At 34.3% G+C, this 24922-nt stretch overlaps 1 protein-coding gene across 2 annotated transcripts in view; it reads right to left on the reverse strand.

Annotated features, from left to right (window-relative positions):
* The window catches only part of ASCC3 (activating signal cointegrator 1 complex subunit 3), a 257561-nt gene that overhangs the window by 47761 nt on the left and 184878 nt on the right, over positions 1 to 24922 (reverse strand). For both annotated transcript variants that reach the window (XM_037520154.2, XM_054699051.1), the window contains exons 35-36: positions 18817 to 18928; positions 18510 to 18644 (exon numbers count right to left, since the gene is read on the reverse strand). In XM_037520154.2, the coding sequence (XP_037376051.1) occupies positions 18510 to 18644; positions 18817 to 18928 (247 nt within the window). The remainder of the gene's footprint in view (positions 1 to 18509; positions 18645 to 18816; positions 18929 to 24922) is intronic.

Genomic DNA, 24922 nt, shown 5'->3' on the forward strand with positions numbered 1-24922 from the left:
TTACTATTTGATCTATGTCAAGGGGTGTGGGTCATTAGTAGACTATGCTTCTGGAAAGCACTTTGGGTAGAGTGGGTCACCTAGACCTTCAGTGTGATGCCAGAAGGCAGATGTTTGTGGTTAGGCGAATGACTTAAAGATATTCCATCCTTTTGTTGGCTTTGCATGGTCCTCTTTTTGGGTAATTTGGTTTATTTTTTGTTTTGAATTATTTTTGGTCTTTTATTAGTATAACCACTGGCATTATTATAGTATAACTTAACTCTTTTATGGTTACTGTTTACATGATATATCTTTTCCTATCCTTTTACTGTTAACTTATTTGTATTTCTCAATGTAAAGAATTATCTCGTGTAGGTTCTATGTAGTTGTGTTTTATTATATTTCTCCAGTTTGACAATCCCTGCCTTTTCTTTTTTTTTTTCCTAAAAATTTATTTATTTATGCATAGAAGAACTGGGATACAGGCCAGAGGTGCAGGGGGCAGTGAGAGGATTCACCAGAGACAGAGCAGGGAACAGAACAGGCATATCTACTGAAATACACTGCTGGGGGGAGCAGCGGGCAAGTCAGGAGAGGTCTGCTGTGCCATGTGGGTGTCTCCCTGGCTGGGGATCGAACTTGTGCTGCACTGGCTGCGGACAGCTTCATAAGTTGCGTCTTAACCCCTTGCACCACCAGGGAGGCCCAGTCCTGCCTTTTCACTGTAGTGGTTTATCCATTCACATTTAACATTATTAGTGACACTGTTGGTTTACATCCGCTATCTTTCTTTTCATTTATGTCTCTGAGCCTTGCTTATTCTCATTCCATAATCTGTCCTCTGACTATTTCCTCATAATTCAACAGCCTTCCTGACCTTCATGAATCTTGCATTTTGTAGGAGCCTCTTCTCTTAGTTCTTCTCCTTAGTTCATATCTTTTCTTAGACTACAAAATGATCTTGGTAAAATAAATTTTAGACTCATCATCAAGAATAGTTCAAAGAAACCCAAGAAACTTAATCAAAAGAAAGGTTTACTTCATTATGTAAGATGTGAGCAGAGTCATGAGAGGGGCTGATTTTAAATATACATCCCACAATATTATTAAGAACAAACAACTTGAGAGGTTGTAAAATTATTTCAGTAGGGCTTTCTTACTTGAAATGTTCTGACATTTCTCTATGGGCATTGCAATTAAAATGACTTTAGTAACTACACATTATCTTCTAGTCATATCTAATTCTACAACCAAAAATCACACGTCTGACTTAATCAACAAACTTAGTCTTCCAATTTGGTTTTGAATAACTTCCTATCATTTTCAAAAACTGAAAGCAAGCATCTAAATAGAAAAGTACTATTAATAGGTGACATTCTGGGAGCCTCCTGGTGGTGCAAGGGGTTAAGCACCGCACAATGAAGCAATCCTCAGCCTCTGCAGCACGAGTTCAATCCCTGGCCGGCCAGGGAGCAAACCACATGGCGAGGCAGACCTTTCCTACCTTGCCCGCTGATCCCCTCAGCAGTGTATTTCAGTCAGTCTGCCTGTTCTGTTCCCCACTCTGTCTTTGGTGAATCCTCTCACCCCCCGCATCTCTGGGCTATACCCCAGCTCTTGTATGCATAAATAAATAAATCTTTAAAAATAATCAAAAGAAGTTTCCATGGGCCTAGAAGGAGCTAATATTTGTTTGCAATAAATCTAGTAAACAACTTTTAAAGACAAACAATCTTAAGAAGAAAATAGTTATTGGGAAATACATAAATTCTGCTATAGAGGTTAAAAAAAGTCAATCTAATTTATGTTTAAGTCTATTATTGCTCAAAAAATATGAACATGCTGATAGATCACAGAGGAAACAGGTGTCACATGGAAACCATAAATTGGGGAAAAAATTAAACCATTAAAATAGACAGGATATACATTAAAAAAATTCCAACTGTGCCAATCAGATAGTAAATGTCATATATTTCTGGTAATATACTTTAATGTGTATTTTAAGCCTCTAACTGTGAGTTTATTCAGGCATAAAGCTTTTGCTTTTGTTCATGTTTGAAAAATTAAATGTTTTGTATTAGCTCATAAAACTGATGACTTCTTCATATTTAGCTTATCAATATTTCAGCTCCAGGGTGAACTTTTAAGAAGTTATATTTAAAGACAACAAAGAAAAATAGAGATTTTCAGTACCAGATGTCTGGGAAGATCCCATTTGGATTTGAGCTACTTAAATTTGCAATCATGTATTTATACATCTAACAGAGCTTCTGTTTCCCCCAGAATCAGAAAATTAACTAGCTTTGTAGCATCTTCCTTGATCTGCCACCCGTGCCCTGAGGATTAGAAACTCCACCTGAGCTTGTTTTACAAGCATAACAGAAAAAATTAATCTCTGCTGGCAGCGCTCCCACTGGGATACTGATGAATAATGATATCCCTCTTTTGCTGCCCTCTCAGTCCACTAGAAAAGCCACTCTAACCCGGCAACGTGGAAACTGCTGAAACCATTCCAGCTGTGGATTAGCAGGCAGTCAAGCATCCATCTGCTCTGTGTGAATCAAGAGAAAGCAAACATGCATTCTTACGGCTAAAGTCATATTCAAACCCCATAACATCTTATAGAACTATATCAAATAATATATATTTTATATGTTATATAAATATTCTATCTACATTTACACCTATAACTATATTCAATTGTTCAATAATAGGCTATCATGTACTCTAAGTTAAAGTAACTCAGTTCTCCAATTAGTCTGCAATTCCTTGGTGCTGTACACCATGGAAAACAAAGTATGTGTTCAGAGGTTATAAAGTATAGCACTTAAGTTTGATATTCATATGGGGCTGATTAATTCAAAATTAAACTTCTAGAGTGCAATATAAGAATACATCAGGCATCTACACCTTCCCAGAATCTCAAATATAGCAACCAACAACTTCACAAAGTTAAGACTGTTTAATGAGTTTCTAAAAAGTGTTACATACAGGAATGGTGCCTTAATTTCACTTGCTTTATTTTATCGACACATTGATATAGTGCTTATCTGTGACTTTGCCTTCTCCAATAAAGGAAAGAACCATTGCTTTTGGTTTGCAAATAACAAAATATCAGGGCTTTATTTGATCTTTATTAATGAGTTTTTAGTACTTTAATACACCCATCATGTAATGATGAGAGATGTTTATAATGATAGCTTCAGGACTCTAAAAGATCTTTCTGGGTCTTCTGAATCAACAAAGAAAATTTTTTTCAGCACAATTTTAGGAGTATTTTATAGCATCAAATTTCTTTGAACACTATAATGTACATGATATACATTTAGACATTTTATTAGCAAAACTACTTTAAATAACTATCACATCTTTTTTCTAGTACATACTAAAGAAAAAAGCTCACCCTACTTTTCAGTTCTAGTATGGTAATTTCCATGTCATTTTGATGTGGGTCCCAAGTGGCAATTTATTCATTTTTTTCCTTCTCTGATTTTAGTTGCATTCACTAGTTATATTGATGTCTTACTGCTTTGTTCCTCTCTTGCTTCTCTTCCTCCTTCACTGGTTAAAAAACTAAAAGTAGTTCAAGGTTACAACCCTTCCTGTGCTTTCAGTCCAGCAGAGTGATACACTGCCAGCTCAGTCACAGGTTCTGCAAGACAGTTTATTTGTTCATCTGTCAGTAGAAGATGACACCTGTTTGGCATTTGTCTTACAAATTTGCTGACACTGTTTAATAAGTAACAGAAAATACCTACATAGATGGTATGGAGGACCTAAATCTAATAAGTTGAAGCAAGCATATATAGAAGAATGCCTATGGAAATACTTTAAGAATAGAATTATGGAGCAAATGCCAAACTCCATTATTCTTCTGAATTACGTACAAAATAATGACTGGAACATAAGAATGTGTAGAATCTCATGCATCTGAGGAGAATGACATTTGGAAATCCCTCTTATCTCCCAGTTTTTTTTTTTTTTTTAAGCAAAGTGAGTTCTAACTTTCTGACATAATCAAATTTCTGAGACATGCTAATATTCTATTGGACTGTCAGCTGGAAAACATTGCAAAATAAGTGAAGTCCTAAGAGAATGTAATGTTAAAATAAAATGCAGATGGTGTGAATAATATTACTCTAATAAGGTCCATATCTGTGTATTTTATTTAGTAATAACAACAAAAATTTTTAGAATACATAAAAATATGAGAATAAGGCACATCCATTTCTTATTTGAGAAATCAAAAGTTAGTTGGCATACAATGCATCACTGGAGAGGAAATTCCTTTAGGCTTCTGCCATGTGTAAAATGGTTCAGTCTGAAAGTATTTATTTTAGTCCTTCTCACAATGGGAAAACTATAGTTTGCTAGGAATTATTAATCATTAATTGGATTTTTTCTTGTAATAACTTCTCAAAACTATCCAGCTAATAAATAAGTGATCCTCTGTTGTGCAACAAGGCAAGCATAAATATTTTATTCTAGAATGCACATATAGGGTTAAGTGAAAACAAATAAAAACAAAAAACACTTTTCCCAGTGACTGACTGTCTTTCAAAAAATTTTGTTTAAATGATCACAAATTATGGTCTCCCTGGTGGCTTAGCCGGTTGAGCGCAGCGCTGTGAAGCTGTCCATAGCCTCTGCAGTGCGGGTTTGATCCTGGCCGGCCGTGGAGATACCCACATGGCGTGGCAGACCTCTCTTGTCTCGCCCGCTGCTCCCCTCAGCAGTGTATTTCAGTCAATCTGCCTGTTCTGCTCCCCACTCTGTCTCTGGTGAATCCTCTTACCCTCCCACACAACTGGCCTGTCCTCTGGTTCTTGTATGCATGGATAAATAGATCTTTAAAAAAATAAATGATCACAAATTATATAATCTCAAAAAGATACTGGTGTTTTAAGAATGATTTCCAGGTGGCTTTTTTCCTATTATAAAAAATGCTGTGATAAACATCTCTATACATTTATCTTGGCAATACACTAGTTTCCTTAGGAAATGAGTACTATCTTTAAAAAATTTTCATTATTTAATAAAAATACTGTTATTCTGGGCCTCCCTGGTGGCGCAGCGGTTGAGTGCTGGGTTGCGAAGCTGCCTGCGGCCTCTGCGGCGCTGCTTCGATCCCTGGCTGCTCCCGGCCACCGGAGGAGGGTCCCACACGGCCCGCAGACCTCTCCCGCTGCCTGTTGCTCCCCTCAGCAGTGTACTTTGGTCTTTCTGCCTGCTCTGCTCCCCGCTCTGGCTCTGGTGAATTCTCTCACCCTCCCGTGCTTCTGACTGTACCCAGTGCTTGTATAAACAAAACAAACAAACAAACAAATAAATAAATAAAACATGCCTCTATAAAAAAAAATACTGTTATTCTTTTGTTTCAATTCATATTTCTTTGATCACTAAGGTTTTTTATTTTATTTTTTACATATTAAAAGGACAGGTTTATTAGGGAAAGGAGAAAAAGAGAGAAACATCTGCATAGTCACAGGTGGGCAGGAGAGCTATGATCATGCTATGGAATCAACCCAAATGCCCAAAAATAGATGACTGGATCAAGAAGATGTGGTACATATACACAATGTAATATTATTCAGCAATCAAAAAAAGATGAACTCATGCAATTTGCAACAACATGGATATAACTGGAAAGGATCATGCTCAGCGAACTAAGCCAGAAAGAAAAAGAAAAATACCAGATGGTCTCATGAATGTTTGTTAAAATGAATTTCTTTTGTTAGTTATTATTTATGTCCTCTTTTCATTTTATCATTGGAGCCATGATTGTTTTTTCAGTTTTTTATGTTAAAAAATTAAATCTATCTATCTTTTTATCTATCCGTTATGACAAATATTAATGCTTATAAAGTTTACATAGGGAGTCATACATATATTCTATTTTTATGTAGGCAAATGCATCTACTTCCTTTCATAATTTCTTTAATCCCTTTATGCTTTTTGTGTTTCTTTCCCTCTCCCTCGGTGAAATTTTAACATTATTCTTAACTTTAATTCTCAATCTGACTGAAATTAATTCTGTTATATGCTGTGAAATTAGAATTTAATGTGAATATTTTTTCAAAATACTATCTAATCTACCCAACAACATTTGTTGAGTAAACCCTCTTTAACCAAAGAGTTTACGATGTTTTCTTTTTATTTGATTAGGGTTTCACACAGATCATGAGCTGATTCTCAACTAATATGTAAAAGCTGGCCTGACTCAGGTAGAGAAGGGGGCATTTTTGGCTCATGGAACAGAATCAGCTCCAAGGGGGAGCAAAAGGGGAAGAGCAGTTGAAGATGGAAGCTATTCTCATTCCATACTACTTTGCAGTCAGATCCAGAACAATTTCCTATGACAGCCTAAGGAATCTGATTCTGTCTTGCATGGACATTGGTATTTGTCCTGTGTAGATATGATTAAAATAAAACTATAACTCATAACTACTAGAACTGCTTAGTAATTTAAAAATGTTAATGAAAATAAAAGTAATGGGTATAAGTGACTATTGTACGGTTGGATAATGTATTGAGACAATACAAATTATTTGCATGGAGTCTGGAAAGATTAAGTGACTAACCCAAGGCTATATATTTAGGAAATGGTGGAGTCATGTCTCTGAGACCCGGAGGCCCATGATATTCATAACCAGACAGCATGTTCCACACATGCTGGTACAACTTATGCTTTTAAAATAGTATCCAACTATAATTACTTTTTAGACATAGGCCTTTTCCCTCCTTGAAGGCAGGGACCATATCTTAAAGCTTATTGTTCTACTGTACCTAACACAATAGGCATTAAATACCTGTTGGATTGTTGAAGATGTGTGTTTAGGAATGTCTGGAGGATAGTAACAGGTAAAAACAGGTGAGCATCCAACAAAAGAAAATGAAGGACAAGCAGGAGAAAGTTTAATCAGTAACATTAAGGGAGGAAAAGAAGAACCTGTAGTAGAGGAAGGAAGAGATTAGAAAATACAGAATAAAAGAAAGAATGGACATACATTTCATTAAAAATTAAAGTAAATTAACACCTTGTCTGCTTTGTGTATCAAAAATGCTTATCTTTGAAAACATATGTTTTGCAAATACCAAAACATTTAATACTCTCCTCCAGAATTATGTTAAATAATGTTATATTTACCTTCTTACTCAGCAAGACAAACCACTAAATATCAAAGCTCATTTTAGTGTTAGCATTACTAATGAACTAGATTAAACTGACCATAGCTTTAACTGCAAATGAGTGAAAAGAATTTTTCCAGACAAATATATGCCTAATAAAATGTCCAAATTGATTTGCCTGATTTTTCTCTCAGCCAGGTTCCCAGTGGTTTCCTGGCTGTTTTACCGTTTTCTGTTCAGTCCCAAAAGAAAGAAATTTTTTCTTACTAATATAGCTTCCTCATAGATTTCAAGTCCAAGTTCCTAATTCAAAGAAGTGCTAATCCATTTGCAAAGCATCTTAGTCAAAGGAGTAATCACCCAGTCATAATCACTATTACTAATCATAATTACTTTATGATTTTTTCTAATTATGAAGTGGTTTTTAACAACTATAAATAGATGAGCACTCTCAGGAGCACAGACACTGGCCTGGAAGCCAGGGCAATATCTCACTGAAGAATCATAATACCATTTTTATTTAGAGGTAAGATGATGTAGCAGTGGGGAGCCACCATTACTTTTATAGACCTTAGGGTATACTAAAACCCAGAGCCATGGTCTCTAGTAAAATAGTAACTTGGGGAGAAAAGAAGAGGGAACAGGGAGTAGGGATGGAGCAACCTAAGAGGGAAAACTCAAAAAATGACACTGCAATCAATAATACCAGTGCTCTCAAATGAAGCTACTAGATATGATATGATATGATATTAATTAAAGTAATAATAAAACTCACTAATGAGTAGCCTGCTATGGGAAGGGCAAAGCTGTACTTGGAATCACAGGGAAGCAAGACTCTGTTCTGTTCTTTATTCCTCCAGACTACTAATAAGGAAATAAAGTTTCTTAGTGAGTCCAACAAGGCTGACCCTTACGATACAGAGAAAAGAAGTGTTGTAAACCTCTAAAAAACCTCTAAAAAAACGCAAAGGTATCTACAGTAAGGCAACTTTAAATGTGAAACAAAAGTAAAACACAAACAACTTAAAATATAACACAAAACACAAACATATCTAGTTCAGGTCAGATTAAGTTTGAACATGTATCTTTTATCTTATTTGATGTTCACACTAATCCTGTGATACTTAGGGCAGGTGTAATTACACAGTTTTTTCTTAATGAATCAGGAAAACTGAAGCTTACAAAAATCAAATGACTTGCCATTGACATAAAGCTGAAAATAGCTACGCTAAGATTTGAACCCAGGTCTCTTAATGCAAATGCTATTTTTAGTCAATCACGCTATAGTCACCTCAGTCTACTAATGAATTTTGCCTGCATTTGTAGGTCTTTCCTCACTTTAGTTTTCAGCTGATGACTTTTCCCTTAGTTTATGAAAAATTTAAATAAAACAGAAGGAAACTGCCTCATTATTTGACCACATAGTGCCAACCTCCTGGTTTCTCTACCTCCATAGCCTCACTTTTCTCCTGTGATGATGGAGAGATTATCTGCTTTCACCTAAGGTCAATTCTTCCACTTTGTACACTGATTCCTATTTTCCTTTTGTTTTCTTAAGGACTTTGCTCTTTCCTGTATCACTTTTCCCCTTGCTGGAGGGAGGACTGTTTCTGTCAGGATACAAATATGCTATAACATCGTCAACAATTTTTAATTTCATGCTTCCCCATTCCCCAGCTCCATGTAAGAATTAGCTGAATTTGCTGTCTATTTTCTTAAAACTCATTCTCTTGAGTCCTCTCAAATAAGGCTTTTTTCTTTACCACTCCACTGAAATTATTCATTAAAGCCATCTAGGATCTCTAGCTTATCAAGTATAAGGGTTAATCTTAGCTCTCATCTCACTCCATATCTCAACAGCCTTTACCTCAGCTAACCACTATCTCCTTTCTAAGCTACATTCCCCCCCTTGTCTTCCAGGACAGTGCACTCTCCACAGTTTCCCTTCTCATTTACAGCACCACACTCTTGGTTTTCTTTAACTGATCCCACCCCGTCTTCCTCCTCTCCCATCTTCAACATAACAGAACTCCCAGAGCTCACTATTCAGACTTCTTGTCAATACTCACTGCCTAGATGATCTCAACCACCTTCAGGATTTTGAAATTTTTAATTCCCTCCATATGACCCTTTCCAGTCTCCCCAAAAAAACACAGAACCTGCTCTTTATCTAACCTTCTTACCATTAGTAAATTCTCTCTCACTGAGTAGATCCAAACTTATGCATTTTTTTAAAAGATTTATTTATTTGTACATAAAAGTGTGGGGGTGGGGTGGTGGTGGTGGTGGTAAGATTCACCAGGGACAGAGTGGGGAGCAGAACAGAACAGGTGGATCTACTGAAATATACTGCTGAGTGGAGCGGAGGGTAAGACAGGAGAGGTCTGCTGCAATATGTGGGTCACCTCCCTGGCTGGGGATCAAACTTTTGCTGCAGTGGCTACTGATAGCTTCATAGTGCTAAGACCAAACCCCTTGTGCCACCAAGGAAGTCACCATTTTCTTTATTTCTTATAATTAATTCTTTATCATTTCTTGTAGGTTCTGCTTTCAAAACATCCTGAGTCCCACTATCATTATTCAAAACTATGCTTATTCAAAACTCGCCATTCAGTTTCTGACCACTTTATCCAAGCCACCATTTTCTGACATCTAGAGTTTGTGCAACTATCATTTCTTTATGAAGGAGCCAGAATGGTCTGTTCAGAATAAATAAAATCACCTCACTCTTCTGATCAAAATCCCTCCAATGACTACTTTGAAAATTTGGAATAAAACCCAAACTCCTTATTATGGCTGTAGATGGCCTAGCCCTGCCTCCCACGCCTTCCCTGCACTTGTTCTACCCATTGCACTGGCTTTCCTGTTATTCCTTGAATCTGACAAGTAGGTCCTGCTTTGCAGTCTTTGCACTTGCTGCTCCATGGGACTGAGATTTTTGCCCCCAAGACTTTCAGGAGTTGGTACTCATCACTCGGTTCTCTGCTCAAATGTCATTTCCTCAGAAAAGTTTTCCTTACGTATCCCATGAAGAACAGTTTCCATTAAATACCTCCAAATTCTTACCTTAATTTTTAAAAATTTTATATATTTTTAACCTCATTTTTAATTTTTGCACGATGTATGCATTTTCATCTTGGTTATAGTCCCCGTACAATTCCCAACCCCCTTGTTTTGATCCTATTCCCTCCTGCCCCTCTCCCCCACAGTATGTCTCTGGTTTATAGTTGCTTGTTGATTTTTTTAAAACTCACTAACTCCATCTGAAAACATATTACATGTTTATTGTTTACCAACTCTACTAGGAATATAGGGTCCATTAGTACATCACTAGCCCAGTTTGCTACTACATCTTTAAGCCCGGAATACAGAATGTGCTCAATACATATTATTATTAAATATAACAGGTAACCTTACTGAGGACTATGAGTGAGCAAAGGACTGTTCTGTGCTTTATTAAGATTAACTAATTTAATCTTTCCAATAATTCCATGTGGTACTGATGGTAGTGATATCATAAAAAACATAGTTATGGATTCATTTTGTACCACACTATTGGCTCTTTTCTTTAAAATAGGAGGACTAAAAAGATAACCAGTCAGAATGATTAATGGAAAATAAGCTGACTTGTGAGAAAATGCGGTATAATTTTTATACAGCATAAATAATGGCTAATGTATGAGTGATATTCTGATAACAACCAATGAGGTAAGAAAATAATCGACTAAGTATAAGGAAATACAGCAGGGATGACAAATTAAGGAAGGGTGATTGTTCTGTTTTCCTTAAAAAAATCCCAAACTTATAAAAGTAGTATTAGTTGTAAAACAAGATTTAAAAAACTATGTTGACAGTGAAACATAATGACCTGTTTAAAAACATGTATTAGGATCACTTTCATTTACTTTGTAATAGAGAATTTATAAAAATCTTATTTAAAACTATGCTAATACAGTTATGTTTTATCTATCATTTATTTATTCATTTCATAGTGAATTTCTCTACATTATTCCATAAAGGAAAAATCCTGTCATGGTCATTTAATCTAAAACACTTTATGTCCTTCAACATCAAGGAATATTTCTATGGTTTTTTCCTTCAAAAATTCCAATTTAAGGGCCTCCCAGGTGGCGCAGCGGTTGAGCGCTGGGTTGCGATGCTGCCCGCAGCCTCCGCGGCGCCGGTTCCATCCCTGGCTGCTCCCCGGCCACCGGAGGAGGGTCCCACATGGCGTGCAGACCTCTCCTGCCGCCCGCTGCTCCCCTCAGCGGTGTACTTCGTTCCTTCTGCCTACTCTGCTCCCCGCTCTGGCTCTGGTGAATTCTCTCACCCTCCCATGCTTCTGACTGTACCCAGTGCATGTATAAACAAAAACAAACAAACAAACAAACATATAAATAAATAAAACATGCCTCTATAAAAAAAAAAATTCCAATTTAAAATACAAAAAAATAATATTGTAGGAGTTTTCTTATACCAATTGGGATTTGAGAAAGGTATCAGGAATTTTACTTTTTCTTTGCTTGGTTACACAAAAATATTACTGAAATACATTTACTTGGCCTTAAGTCTGGGGAATGATCGTTCTATTTACCTACTTGCCTGATTTTTGAATGTCAGAATGGTATATTTTTAAATTTAAACAATATTTTGGCATTCTTTGTATTAGAAAGATATATAGGACTGAAAGCATGAACTTCTGGAGACACTTTTGATGGCCATTATTAATTGAGAAAGGAATGAAGACTGATTTCCAAACTGCTCCACCTGCTGGACCAATGAGACCCTAACAATAATTTTTGGGAACTTCAACTTCATTGGGATGAAATTAGAAACATTTTGAGCAGCAATCAATTTCTAGCATATGTAAATTATTTTTAAAAATACTTTATCCAGTACTAAAGTTTCTATTTATTTTTTCACGTATTTTAAAGACTATACAGTGCTCTTCTTACTCAGAATAAAGTAACAAATTGTTAGAAAAGATTTTGTATCTAGTAAGATGATAATTTTCAAATATTTTAATTTTTGTTTTTGCAGTGTTCTTGCATGTATGTTGATAATTCTAAATAGCTACATCATTAAATTAGGTAGAGTCACTACCAATGATACATAAGAATATTTTCAAAACCAAACTAAAAATGATTTACTTTGCCAAATGATTTATGCTAAAGTTTCCCGAAAGGCAAATTACCCTGGAGCTTCATAAATATGACTTAATTTATATGAAACCATTTATGCATATATAGTAATTAGAAAATATCTAAATGGAATGTCTCTTCATATATGCTGTTATATGACCCCTAGTAGCTTGGCGGTCTAATCCTGCCTACAGGCCAGGCTGGTAACTCTGACTTTTGGGGAACACAATGATTCTTTTGCCTTGAAGGTCATATAAAGGACTAAACCTTTCCCATGCATATGTAAAGCTATATTAAGCAGCAGTGGCAATGGAGACAGACATATTCAGTATATGTTTATTCCTTTGCTTTCATTAGTTCTTTGGGTTCTAACACAAATATCCCGAAAAAATATGAATTTGACTTCTACTTTTTTGATATTCCCCCAAGTACACTGAGTACTGGATAGAACACACTGATCTTAATAAAAGTTGAAAATCCAACAGTATTTTTTTATAGATCTCTTAGGCTGGGAAGGTTAAGGGAAAATCTTTTTTCATGCATTTTACTTTAAATTTAAATAAAAGGGTAAAATACGACGAATGAAGAGGAAAAAGAAAAGTATAAAGGTGTATGCGTTGCGGGGGGAGGGGAAAGAAAAAGGACTTTTAAAAGGTTACTGGGAAATATGAATTCTAATTTCAACTCTAGTCCTTTTCCTGTTGGAAGCTGAGTTTTTATATAATGTTTCTATACTAATTTTGCCATGCTGGGCAAGACTGGGGCCTTTGTTTCAGAAAAAATCAGTAAGTTGAACTAGGTGATACAGAAATATTAAAGCTATTCATGCCTTGGTGTCTAAACTTATTTCTTAAATAACATAACTTATTTAATCACCAACCTTTAGAATCCTGGTAATTGACTATTGTTATTCTGTGAGGCAGGTTAGAAAACCAAAAGTAATTAAAAAAATAAAAATGCAAAACAGGACAACTTTCATGAAATACCCCAAATATATTTCAGGTTCATCACATGATTAGCTTAAAAATATTTAGAGTAGTCAACTAAATCATAACAGGCATATTTGAAATTGAGAACTTTCACCAGGAAAACACTGTACTTTCCTTTGTATTGAGGAAAGCTTTTCAGTAGTTTATAAAAACAAAAAAGTAGGAAGGAGCTAGGAAATAATAGAGAATAGGAAAGGTGTCAAGGGAAAGAGACCAACAGAAGTAGAAAGATACTTTTTTTTCAAGACATTTGCCATCTGTGCCTCTCCAAAAGATGCCAGGCAGCTCCCCAGCCTGAGGGTTAGGGAAGCTCTTCTCACGAACCCTGGAAGATATCCCATTAGGTTTCCCCAGTAGGAAGATAAAGAGTAGCAGATGGGATCCTGCGATTGTCAGGAGGTTATTTGGAAATGGAAGGCCATGAGGTTGATGGTGTTCACTGTTACTCAGTTAACCTTTCCTTCCTTTCACTTTTCCTTTAATGAAGTCTTTAATTTTACATGCTGGGTCCCCTACCAATGTTATTTATATCTGGCTTGTCCTTTTTATTTATTTCATTTTAAATTTCTCTCTTAAAAAAATTCTTGCTTATTTTTCCAAGCCCCTATTTTAGAAAGATACTTTTGCAATTTTTTTCTACTAGAAGATTTGTAGCTGTACCCCAAGCAGGACAAGATCCAAGCATGAAAAATGCTGTATTACTAAAAATGTTGTTTATATGGGCAGAACAAAGAATCAATGTGCTTTTAAAGAAGGAAGTATAAAGAATGGCCAAATCTGGAAATTTACTGCTATATAAAAATCTTACTGCTCTGGTAGTTCTCTAAATTTGGGATGGTTCTATCTTATATTAGCACATGAAATCCATACTTTTAGTAAATATCCAAGGCTTCGTGGAAAAATAAGAATATGATGAAGTTTCAAATTGGAATTTGATATTATAAACATATCTCATGTTTCTGTGTAGTCAGATAAAACATAACTAGTACATCTATTTAAAAATTTCATTAAAAATTCTAGAGTATGCTTTGTTTACTCTCAAAGCTATTGATACTATAGAGCAAGCATATTCTGAAAATTTTGCTCAACTAAATATTCTTTAAATTTGAAATCTTTTCATTTCTATTATTGTTTTAAAAGAGGCTACCTTCTAAAAGTCCATGAACATATCAAATCATGATCCTGTGACAGGCACTTTCTACTCTAGACTTGGGTTTTCAGTGCCAACATCATTAAGAGATTCTTCAAATTACTTTTTAAATGCCCTTTTCCCTCAGGATTTTCACTTATATCTAATTAGACTACTTACTCCATGCCATGTAATCCCTGTTGCCAAAACTGCTAAATGCTTCAATAAGTAGGAAGAGGGCATCAATGGAGCAAGACAGATGTAATGTCACTGGTTAACAATAGAAGTGTGAAGCAGCTGCCTTAATTACGGAGCTTATTAATTCATGGTGTTAAAAAAAACTTGGCAAGAGTTTTTATAAAATAGCTAACCTTTCCAAATAGCATCATATTGTTTAAAACTTAAAATATACGTTTCAATAAGGAATACTGAAATAATTATTTTGCCTGTAATTAACATCTGCATTTAGTACCTATAATTCTCAGTTACAAAGGCACACATAATTTTAAAAGTAACTTTTAAAAAGCATATACCCTTACATTTCATTGTTAAAATTTTTTTTATAGCTGGGAATAAATTATAAGATAAAGGCAAAATATACTTAGGAGAAGAGGAATCTAAGGAATAGGGAAAGGAATTCTAAAGATCTAGTTTCTACAAAAACTAGAAAAATTTAACTTCAGTAAACATCAGCTTTGTTTTCTGTATAATCATATACCATGAAGGGTGGTTTGATGATTATAAATAATGTTTAAAAGTTCCTAACTTGCATGAGTTGCTCAATAAAGGGTGGTTATTATTATTTTCATGGATGTATAGGAAAGGCAAGATTTAAATAAATAGAATAAAATTAGTGAATAATGTGGTCAATAGATACCTTGGCTTTATACTTAGAATAGAGCATTTTATGTCTGTTTAAAATAATGATATCTAAAAATGTAAGTCAGAAACAGTTTAACTGCTTAGGGTTAAAATGAATATGTGAAAACACAAGTCTCAAGAGGTGTTACTAGAGAAAGAAAAATTAGTGGAAGTATATTTTCTTTTATAGTGTTGACTGAAATAAAGGTTTGTTTGTAATGGAATAGGAATTAGAACTTAAAAGTTCAACAGATTGCCAAATTAAAAAAAAAATTAAAAACCCCACAATGTTCTGAAGTGTACAAAAATTCCTTAAGTATCTAGTGGGCCAAGAGAAAAAAAAACCATGCAAATGCCACATAGACCCAGTCCTAATCCCTCTTTCCCTGGTCTATAAAGGAATAATCATTATCTATCACACCAACATGACAGTCACAATTCCCTTTACTCTTTGAGTTCCTTAGTGAGTTTATTAATAATAAGTTAATTCTAGCTGTTTGTGACTCTATATACTATTGTACTCAATTATTTCCATCAATTGAAGTAATAAATTCTCTGAGTTTACTACTTGCAAAATTAGATGGAACTTCCTGCTAACTGGAAAAGTTTTTGTGTTTATCTTGACTTATACAGGTATATAATGCCTGTATAAATTTTATAAAATTATAAAATTCACAATTGTGAATTTTAATTAAAATTGATTTTAATTAAAATTGATATGATGCAAGTATCACTTTGAGCCCATTCAGATTTTCTCCATGATTTTCTTTTGATTTGGGGGCCAACAAAAATGTATATAGCAATGTATGTAGAAAATGTATATAGAAATACAAACCTCATGCATAGGGAAAGTCAACATGAAAGAGAGGATATTATGCACTGTTTTGTGTTTAGATATTCCTCTTGATGAGGGGCATCTGTCTGTCGCCATTCTTAGAGCATCACACTGAGCTGGTACTAAGCCAACACCTGAGTCTTTCATAGTTTACACACACACACACACACACACACACACACACACTCACACAGAGTCTGTCAGTAATGTACACTAGTCTATCTCCTGCTCCTAGAAAGAGCCTCAACCTCAACCTTGTGGGCATGAAATATTTTTTTGAATGAGTCAATATAAGGTCTGTGGGTAGAAATGCAACCAATGGATTTTAATGTGGACAAATGCAAAGTAACATATTAAGGATAAATCATTTGAGTTATGCATACTTCATTATATGTTTAAGATATTAAGACAATTTTATTTAGTTTAGCTCCTTACTATTGGGCAGTGTTGTTTCATTTCTCTCTCTTTCTCTGTGTGTATGTGTGTGTGTGTGTGTATGACATGAAAGACAGCACAGCACGGGTTAAGAACCATACTCAGGTGCTAGACTACAAGCTATTCACTTAATGTACAAGTTGGACAATATGGTTAATTTATAAAATTCAGATAATGAAGGAAGGTTCTCAATATCAAATGGGGATTTGCTGTCAGGATTAAATGAGTTTATTAATGCAAAGTTCTAGAATAGGCCCTGGCACAAGAATAGTGCTCACCTATCTCACCTATGTTCTTAGGTTTGACAAATATTTTTTTTTTTAATTTTTTTTTTATAGAGGCATGTTTTTATTTATTTATTTATTTGTTTGTTTTGTTTATACATGCACTGGGTACAGTCAGAAGCACGGGAGGGTGAGAGAACCCACCAGAGCCAGAGCGGGGAGCAGAGCAGGCAAAAGGACCGAAGTACACCGCTGAGGGGAGCAGTGGGCGGCAGGAGAAGTCCGTGCGCCATGCAGGACCCTCCTCAGGTGGCCGGGGAGCAGCCGGGGATCGAACCGGCGCCGCAGAGGCCGCGGGCAGCCTCGCAACCGAGCGCTCAACCGCTGCGCCACCGGGGAGGCCCCTGACAAATATTTTTAAATATCAGCTTAGGTAAATATATCAAGATAAATATGAAAAAATTATATTCTTAAGACTAACAATACTTAAGAATTATATTCTTAAGTCTAACAAGATACTTGTCCAAATTTATTAACCATTATTCTAGGGTCATTCCCTGAGATAAATAATGTTTCTATGAATCTGACTAGGAAATAATAAAAACTTAATTCTTAGGTATCTGAAAAAGTTCTTATATTTTTTATGCTCTTACCTCAGACATGAATTTTCAATTTTATAAAAAAAATATTTCAGGCAGTTGCCTTATAAACCTTAATCCTCTATTCTTTTCTACATTCCAAATAATACAAAATTTATTAATCTAGGATCCGGCCACCTATACATAATTAATTCATTAACAAATATTTTTTGATTCACTAAACTACACTTTGCACTATGTTACATACAAAACCTACATACTAGTTTCTCAAGGGAAAAAGTTTAAGAATGGGAAAACTGTGAATTGTATATTGAAGATTATACTACCTCTGAATCAATGAATTTATAAGAGGACTTTCAGGCATTATAGTCTAGTCATTCTCAACTGTTTTTAAAAGTACCAACATACCTGAGGTAAGATAACATATAGCATTTACTTAGAGTAAGCCCTGACTAATGTGCCAATGAAGTTCTGTGGTAAATTATACATAAATGCAACAAGGTAAGAACAAAGGAAGCATATATAGTATGTAGAGCAAAAGTGCATATATAACGTGCAGAGAAGATAGTGAAGATATTCTTTATAGTGATTTTAACTTTGATATTAAATTTAGTTCTTAGCTCCTTAGCAAAAATGAACACAGTATCATTTTTTTTTACCATGTGGTAAATCTGGTTGTGTTTTTTTTCTTTTTTGGAAAGAGAGGGACAGTTAGGTTTTTTTTGCCATTAGTCCTAATAGAACTCATTCATGTGGATCTTATATAAAGAAACTTCACTAGCCTCATAGATTCCATAAGAATGACACAAAAGAAGTAGTAAGAAAAGATTTCCATTACAATTCAGAGAGACTTGATATTGAAGGACAGGGTGATCGCTTAGCTGCCAGGAGAGCCCAGTTCACACTTATTTTCCTGGCTTAAATATTTTTAGTGCCCCATTGCATTCTCAGAAGAATCCAAGTTTGGATGACGACTTATGTGGTCACCTTATCTATGGGGAACAAAATCCAGACATGTGTTTATTTGTAGTGATCTTGTTTGAGAGGGCAGGACTTCATAAACAGTTTCTGCCAAATTTCAAAAGGAACTGGATGACAGCAATTTAAGTACCAAATTAAAAGAGAAGGTACAAAATATATAAAATGTAATTTCTATGTTCAAAACAATTAATAACATGGCACTTACACTCAGAATTGAAAGCAATTCTTCAGTACTGCATTCAGGTTTCAAACGCTCCTTGAACATTTTAACTGTTTGGTGCTTCAGGTAGTAATAAGAGGCAATTCGGCCATATGTCAGAGGTTCAATACTCCGATTATCCTATGTCGAAATAAAGATAAAATGTCAAGTAAAAGTATACTCATACAATTAATAAGTTATATTACAGATTGTAAAAAATTCATTAATTTTTTTGGTTAACACCAGAATACAAAGCCCTGTTGTTAAAAGTCAGATAATCTTTACAGTTGGAATGTATATGACTGAGTCGTACCTCTCCGATTTCAATACAGTAGGAATATTCCAGTTCAACCAGGGACTTTTCGACCAGATGGGACAGAAACTTGTTCACAGAATCATGGCTCACATCACTCAAATTGTAGTAGCTAGGAAGCAAGCAAAGTCATTATTGGTTTCCAGACATTTTTGATTAATACTTTCACTTCAATTTCACATCATTCCTTTCAGAATTTCAAAGCATAATTACATTTACAGGAAATCATAGAAACAAAGCAACTGCAATCACCATTCCCATTTTACAGCTGAGAAGTCTCATACTAAGGTTTGATGACTTATGACTAATGACAATACATAAAAAAATATGTAAGATAAGCAGAAAAAATTCAGCATAATGTAAAAAAGATACTAACTTCCCAGTGTTAAGACTGGTATTACTTCAGATTACTCATCTATAGCAAATTAAAATTATGTACTAGATTTAGAAAGGTTAAGAAGTATATAATTATATATATGTGTATATATTATATATAATATGAAGGAATAAGATACCCTTTTATATTTTATATACAAAAATCCATTCTCAGTAATTTTACAAAACTCATAAACTATTAATTTAGATAGGTAGGTGAGTTCTTTTAGGAAAGTTAATCATTATTCTTCTAGTATTAAGAAATAATGTCATCCTGAAGACTAGAAGGGACATCATCACACTAACAATCAAATATTCACCAAGCTTCAATATATATAAAACACATAGGTTCAGTTCTGGATATTTTCTAAGTGAAAAGTCTGAGGACATGTAATTCACCTGAATCATTTATCTCTCTATCTCCAAGAGGTTCTTAGCAAACAAATCCCTAGTATCACTAGCAAACTACTTGGGGATAGATCTAAAAGGTGAGGGTCTGTTCCATTCATGGCAGTTCTTAATTCCTACTAGGTAAACCCTATAACCTCATCAGCATGGAGAACTTAGATGCTCTACTTCTTCCTTGTCCAAATCAAAGGGCAGGACTAAGAGCAACATCAGTGCACAGGTTCTGTCATTGAAACCCTTCTACAAGAGTATTACATCTGAGCAGGACAATCTCGGGGGTATTCAAAACTTGGAGTAAAGTGCTAATGTCAAATGAAAGGCCTAGCGAAAAGGCACAAAACCTTTTTTTCCTTTCTTCAAAGGGATGGATTTGGAGTTAATATACTACAAAATTTATTTAAAGATTAATAACAGGTTATTTGGAAAAAAACCCCTGTAAATTATAAATATATGCTGAGGATTTTAAGTTTCATTAACAAGAAAGTTACTTTAAATTTTTAGTCAATAGAGAAATTATTAGTGCCTTTCCTGGGAAGGTTCTTGTCATTCATAGACCAAAACAAACAGGTATTTTCAGTGAACAGGGAAGCAATGAAACCAGTCCTATTGTCCATTTTGAACAAAAAAATACAAACCTATCTAGACAGACATATATGAACCTGCATTAGAAACCATTAGAAAGTATTTCCTTTATCTTCAAAATTACTAAGAAAGAGTATTTAGCTAGAATAATGTAGCCTGCTTTAGAGGTGAAATAAAAATTCTGGACACTCAAAACCCACAAAAGGTATCCCAAATCATTCCAAATTATTAATATTTTCTGTTGTTGGGCCTCTTCTGATGCTGAAGGGACGAACAAATGAATATAAGACAGGTTAGGAGGAAAAGGATCAAAGATTTAATGATATATATATGGAAAATATCCACAGTTTAAATTCTAAAGTAAATTGACAGAAGAGGGATATATATCCTGTGTTTAAGGACCTGAGGCATCAAAGAGAGAGAAAGGGGAAAATTTCACATGACAATAAAGAGGTGACCTCATCAGGTCATGTTCCTGATAACCTACATGCCGAAACACACCTTCTTCTGGACCTTAAGATGGGGAATCAGTGATTGCTTCTTTGATTAGGAAAGGGCAAAGACCAAGACAAGAATAAAACTTGTCCTAGCCTCTGGGCCTTCACTGCTTTTAATATCTGCATTCTTTTTTTTTTTTTTTAAAGATTTAATTTTTATTCATACAATAGCTGGGGTATAAGCCAGAGGCGCAGAAGGGTGAGAGGATTTACCACAGACAGAGTGGGGAGCAGAACAGGCAGACGGACTGAAAGCACTGCTGAGGGGAGCAGCGGGCATGACAGGAGAGGTCTGTTACACCATGTGGGAATCTCCCTGGCTGGCTGGGAATCAAACCCGAGCTGCAGTGGCTGTGGACAGCTTCACAGCACTGCGCTCAACCCTCTGCACCACCTGGAGGCCAATATCTGCATCCTTCAAGTATTGGTAATGACTTCCCTAGGCTCAGGACTGCCTGGAAGAGACCTACTCTGGGCATACTGAAAAGTCTATCTGACCCATTTAGGGAAACCAATCCCCCATGGTCTTTCATTTTTTTCCTTAACATATGACATCAAACTTTCTGTAATACATGTACTTTATATTTTACATGATTTTGACTTGCTAAGTTTATAAATTTTCAAATACTATTTTCAGCTGTCTAGAACAATCCATAGTTGATAAAGTTATTTCTAAATTGAAAACACTAGTAAAAATATGGCTAGGACACTGAATAAGCAGTACCATTTGGAGAGCAAGAATAAAACCATTCTTCATGCAACTGAAATTAGAGAAAGAAGACATGAAAATAATATCACTGTAAAAAACAAGAAGTTAAAATTCCATTTTATCTGTAAATGTATTAGGTCATTTGAAAAGAAATATCATGGATGCTGGTCCTGGTTATCATAAACTATTCTCCTATATCTGGACTATCAACTTTACCATTTATGCTTTAATGAATGAAACTTGGTAGACTTGCAAATAATAACTAAACTATTAATGATAAAAACATTCCTTTAAAAATTACAGGTTCTTTAATAGTTGTTTTATTTACTATATCATGTATTTACAAGATAATATCTTGATGGGCTAATATTCCTTCTAAAGTTTAAGTCTATTGAAACATTTTTTAATTTGTGACTTTTATCTAGATAAAGTTGTAAACATTTAAGTTATAAAAATTCAAGAAAAATCAATTAAAATCATTTCTGAGACTATAACAAATTATTGATTAGACTAAAATAGTTCATAATTCAATTTACTAAAAATTAATGCATTTTTGAGAATAGCATAAAAACTCCCATTGATATTTTTTCTTACAGTTGTTTTTTAACATGATCACAAATATTCTTATTGATTTTTATAAGAGAAGAAATGAAAATTTCAACACAGTAACTGAACCGATATTCAATTCATTAAATATAAATACTTTTATCTTTACAGTATCTGGAAATAACCTGGAAAAAAATCCCTAAAATTATTTTCTTTGGGTATTTTGGATAGCTTTGAAAAATCTTATTTATAAAAGCTATAACTTTTAAAAATAGTGCTCTATTTTAAATATTATATTCAAGAATAGTAAAATCTCAATCACTGAAAAAATATATCCTATGCAGCTAATACAAATACTAAAATGCACCTATTTTTTGTAAATTATATGACTTCACTGATTTAGATTATTCTTTGCTAATATTTGGACTGAGAATCAAAGGTTAATTAAAACATTTTCAAGTACTTATAAAAGATGTTACTATATCTTAATTAGACACATAATTTGTAAAATGCTATAAAATAATAAAACAAAATGTAAATGGAATTATCTTTTAGGCCACAAGTGTTATACTTTAAATAATAGCTTTATATTTTCCTGTGATTAAAGGACAGAGTTTATATTTACATGTTCTTTATTAGTAGAGTTAGATAACCTTTATTTTTACAATGTGAACTTTTTGGTTGCCGTGTAATTTCTTGCTTAAATAATTATAAGCAGTTAGTTTAAAATGTTACATATCATTAATTTCAATAATCATTTTACTAACTTGAAAAAGCATGCAACAGCTAAATAAAAGGTCTGTGTTCATGATGCACTCTCCACAGTACAAAATTTGTAATTTACTGGTTATTTAAACAGAAATACTATATAACTGTTTAATTACGGATAAAGGATACAATGTAGTTTCATGCTTACTGCATTGAATCATCAAGTCATTATCTTCTCTTTGCCATAAACAGACAGCCTACCTTTTTGTCAGCATGCTATTTCATTTATTTCACAGAGAAACCCAGTTTCACAATAATTGACTTGTCAGAAGCTCTAATTTATGAGGCTGAGCTCTGTAAGATTTCTCTATATTGGCCTCAACCTGCACACAAGCAGGGTTGAATATTTACAATGCTGTTAACAGGTGCTGAGTTGTTTAATGATTCTAATAGCCAGAAGCGTACTGAGAAAGCCAGCGGGATCACAATTACAGGCTGTTTGAACACAACAATTACTAGTCCCCTGGGAGGTGTGAAAGTCAAAGGCAGTTTGATACTGACAGCATCTAGCACATGGGCTAGACAAGCTAACTTCTATTAGCAGTCCATTGGGAAAAAGTCATAACAAACCTTTCCCTATCATAAAAATTTACAAAGTTCATTAAATTTAAACAATCAAAAAGTAAAACAACTTTAAAAATTATCTTATCAAAGGATGAACAAGAATACTATACATAAAGCCTCACATTATGTTTTTTTGCAACCTTTATAAAGATGAAATTTCACCAGTTGTGAATAAAGAAACTTGACTATAGTGTAAAACACAGATAAAGTTACACCAGTTTGGATTTAATGTGAATAGAGGCAACCATTTCCGGTTTGGTTTATGTAAACCTGGCCAGAGATCTTGCTGGGAGAATTTTCATCAGTATTGAAATGCTGCTGCTATAACTGTCAGTACTGGGAAGTCATTTGTTATAGCACCACTTTTTTTTATGTTCAGATTATGCAGCAGTAATAATGACACAAATAATGGAAGTGGTTACAGGGACAGCTGAAACTACCACAACATTTTTTGCTCCAGAAATATTTAAAAGCTTTCTCAGGGGAAAACAGAGAGTAGAATTGAACATACAAATTGAATCCAGAACTTAATTTGGAATATATTATATTTCATGTTGCACCAGTACATATGTCTACATACATTTAAACTACTGTATATATATGTGCGCCTGAATGTATTTATATACATAAATTTTTATCTTTGCATATATACACACGTATTTGCATATACACACACAACACTCATAGACACAGGATTATAAGCAGGCATAAAGGGAACAACCCAAGAACAGTGGCTGAAATCTTTGTCAACATAAATTTTACTTTTTGTGCTGGTTTGGTGGGGATACTTAACGGTAATAAGATTAAATGAAAGGGTTGGAAAATTGGGTTCTATTTATCTATATATGACTGCATTTTGAAAATGATCTCTGTCTTTTCTAGTTTAAATAAATCTTCGTCTTTCCTTGCTACACACACATGAATGCACACATGTCCCTCCCATCCAACCACAAGTCAAATCTCAATTTATGGCACTGACACTGCCTATTAAGGATATATTAAATGTACACACAATGCAAGCTCTTTAAGTGAGACAATAATTTTAGCTTTCTTAAAACTTTTTCTATACCTGAAAAATAGTAGAAAAATTTTTAACAATTTTTTTGAACTCCTGTGCTTTTCTTTGCTTCCAGATTTGGGAAAAGGTGATACTAACACAGATGGTAATAAAAAGACATAATTAAGGACCAATCAGAAAAAAATTTACAGTTTGACTATAGTAGACTAAATATATGAATTAAAAAAATATTTAGGCACATTTGATTTTTATCCAGATATAAGGCATAGACATTAAAACTGATTTTTTTTTGCATCAAATGAACAAAAGTATTGTATTAAGGATTAGCATGGTATGGATTCAATAAAGAACATATTTTTTAGTATATCACTAAAAAGTGATGTGGATAGGGAGGATGGATATTTGAGTTCTGAACAGGATAATGAGCCCAGTGATGGAGAATGCTGCTTCAGGAACAGACCACCTGAATTCTAGAGCTGCCTCACCACTCAGGAGCTGTGTGATTGTGGGCAAGTTGCTTGGTCTCCCTGAGCTTCAATTCTTCATCTATAAAATGGATATTTTACCAGCATTGTTTGAGTTAGGGTCTTGCCACAGGATCTCAAATATAGTAGAAAATAATTACTATTAGTGTATATT

Source organism: Talpa occidentalis, unplaced genomic scaffold, assembly GCF_014898055.3.
Source record: "Talpa occidentalis isolate TD23 unplaced genomic scaffold, MPIMG_talOcc4v2.1 talOcc4.2, whole genome shotgun sequence".
Taxonomy (NCBI): domain Eukaryota; kingdom Metazoa; phylum Chordata; class Mammalia; order Eulipotyphla; family Talpidae; genus Talpa; species Talpa occidentalis.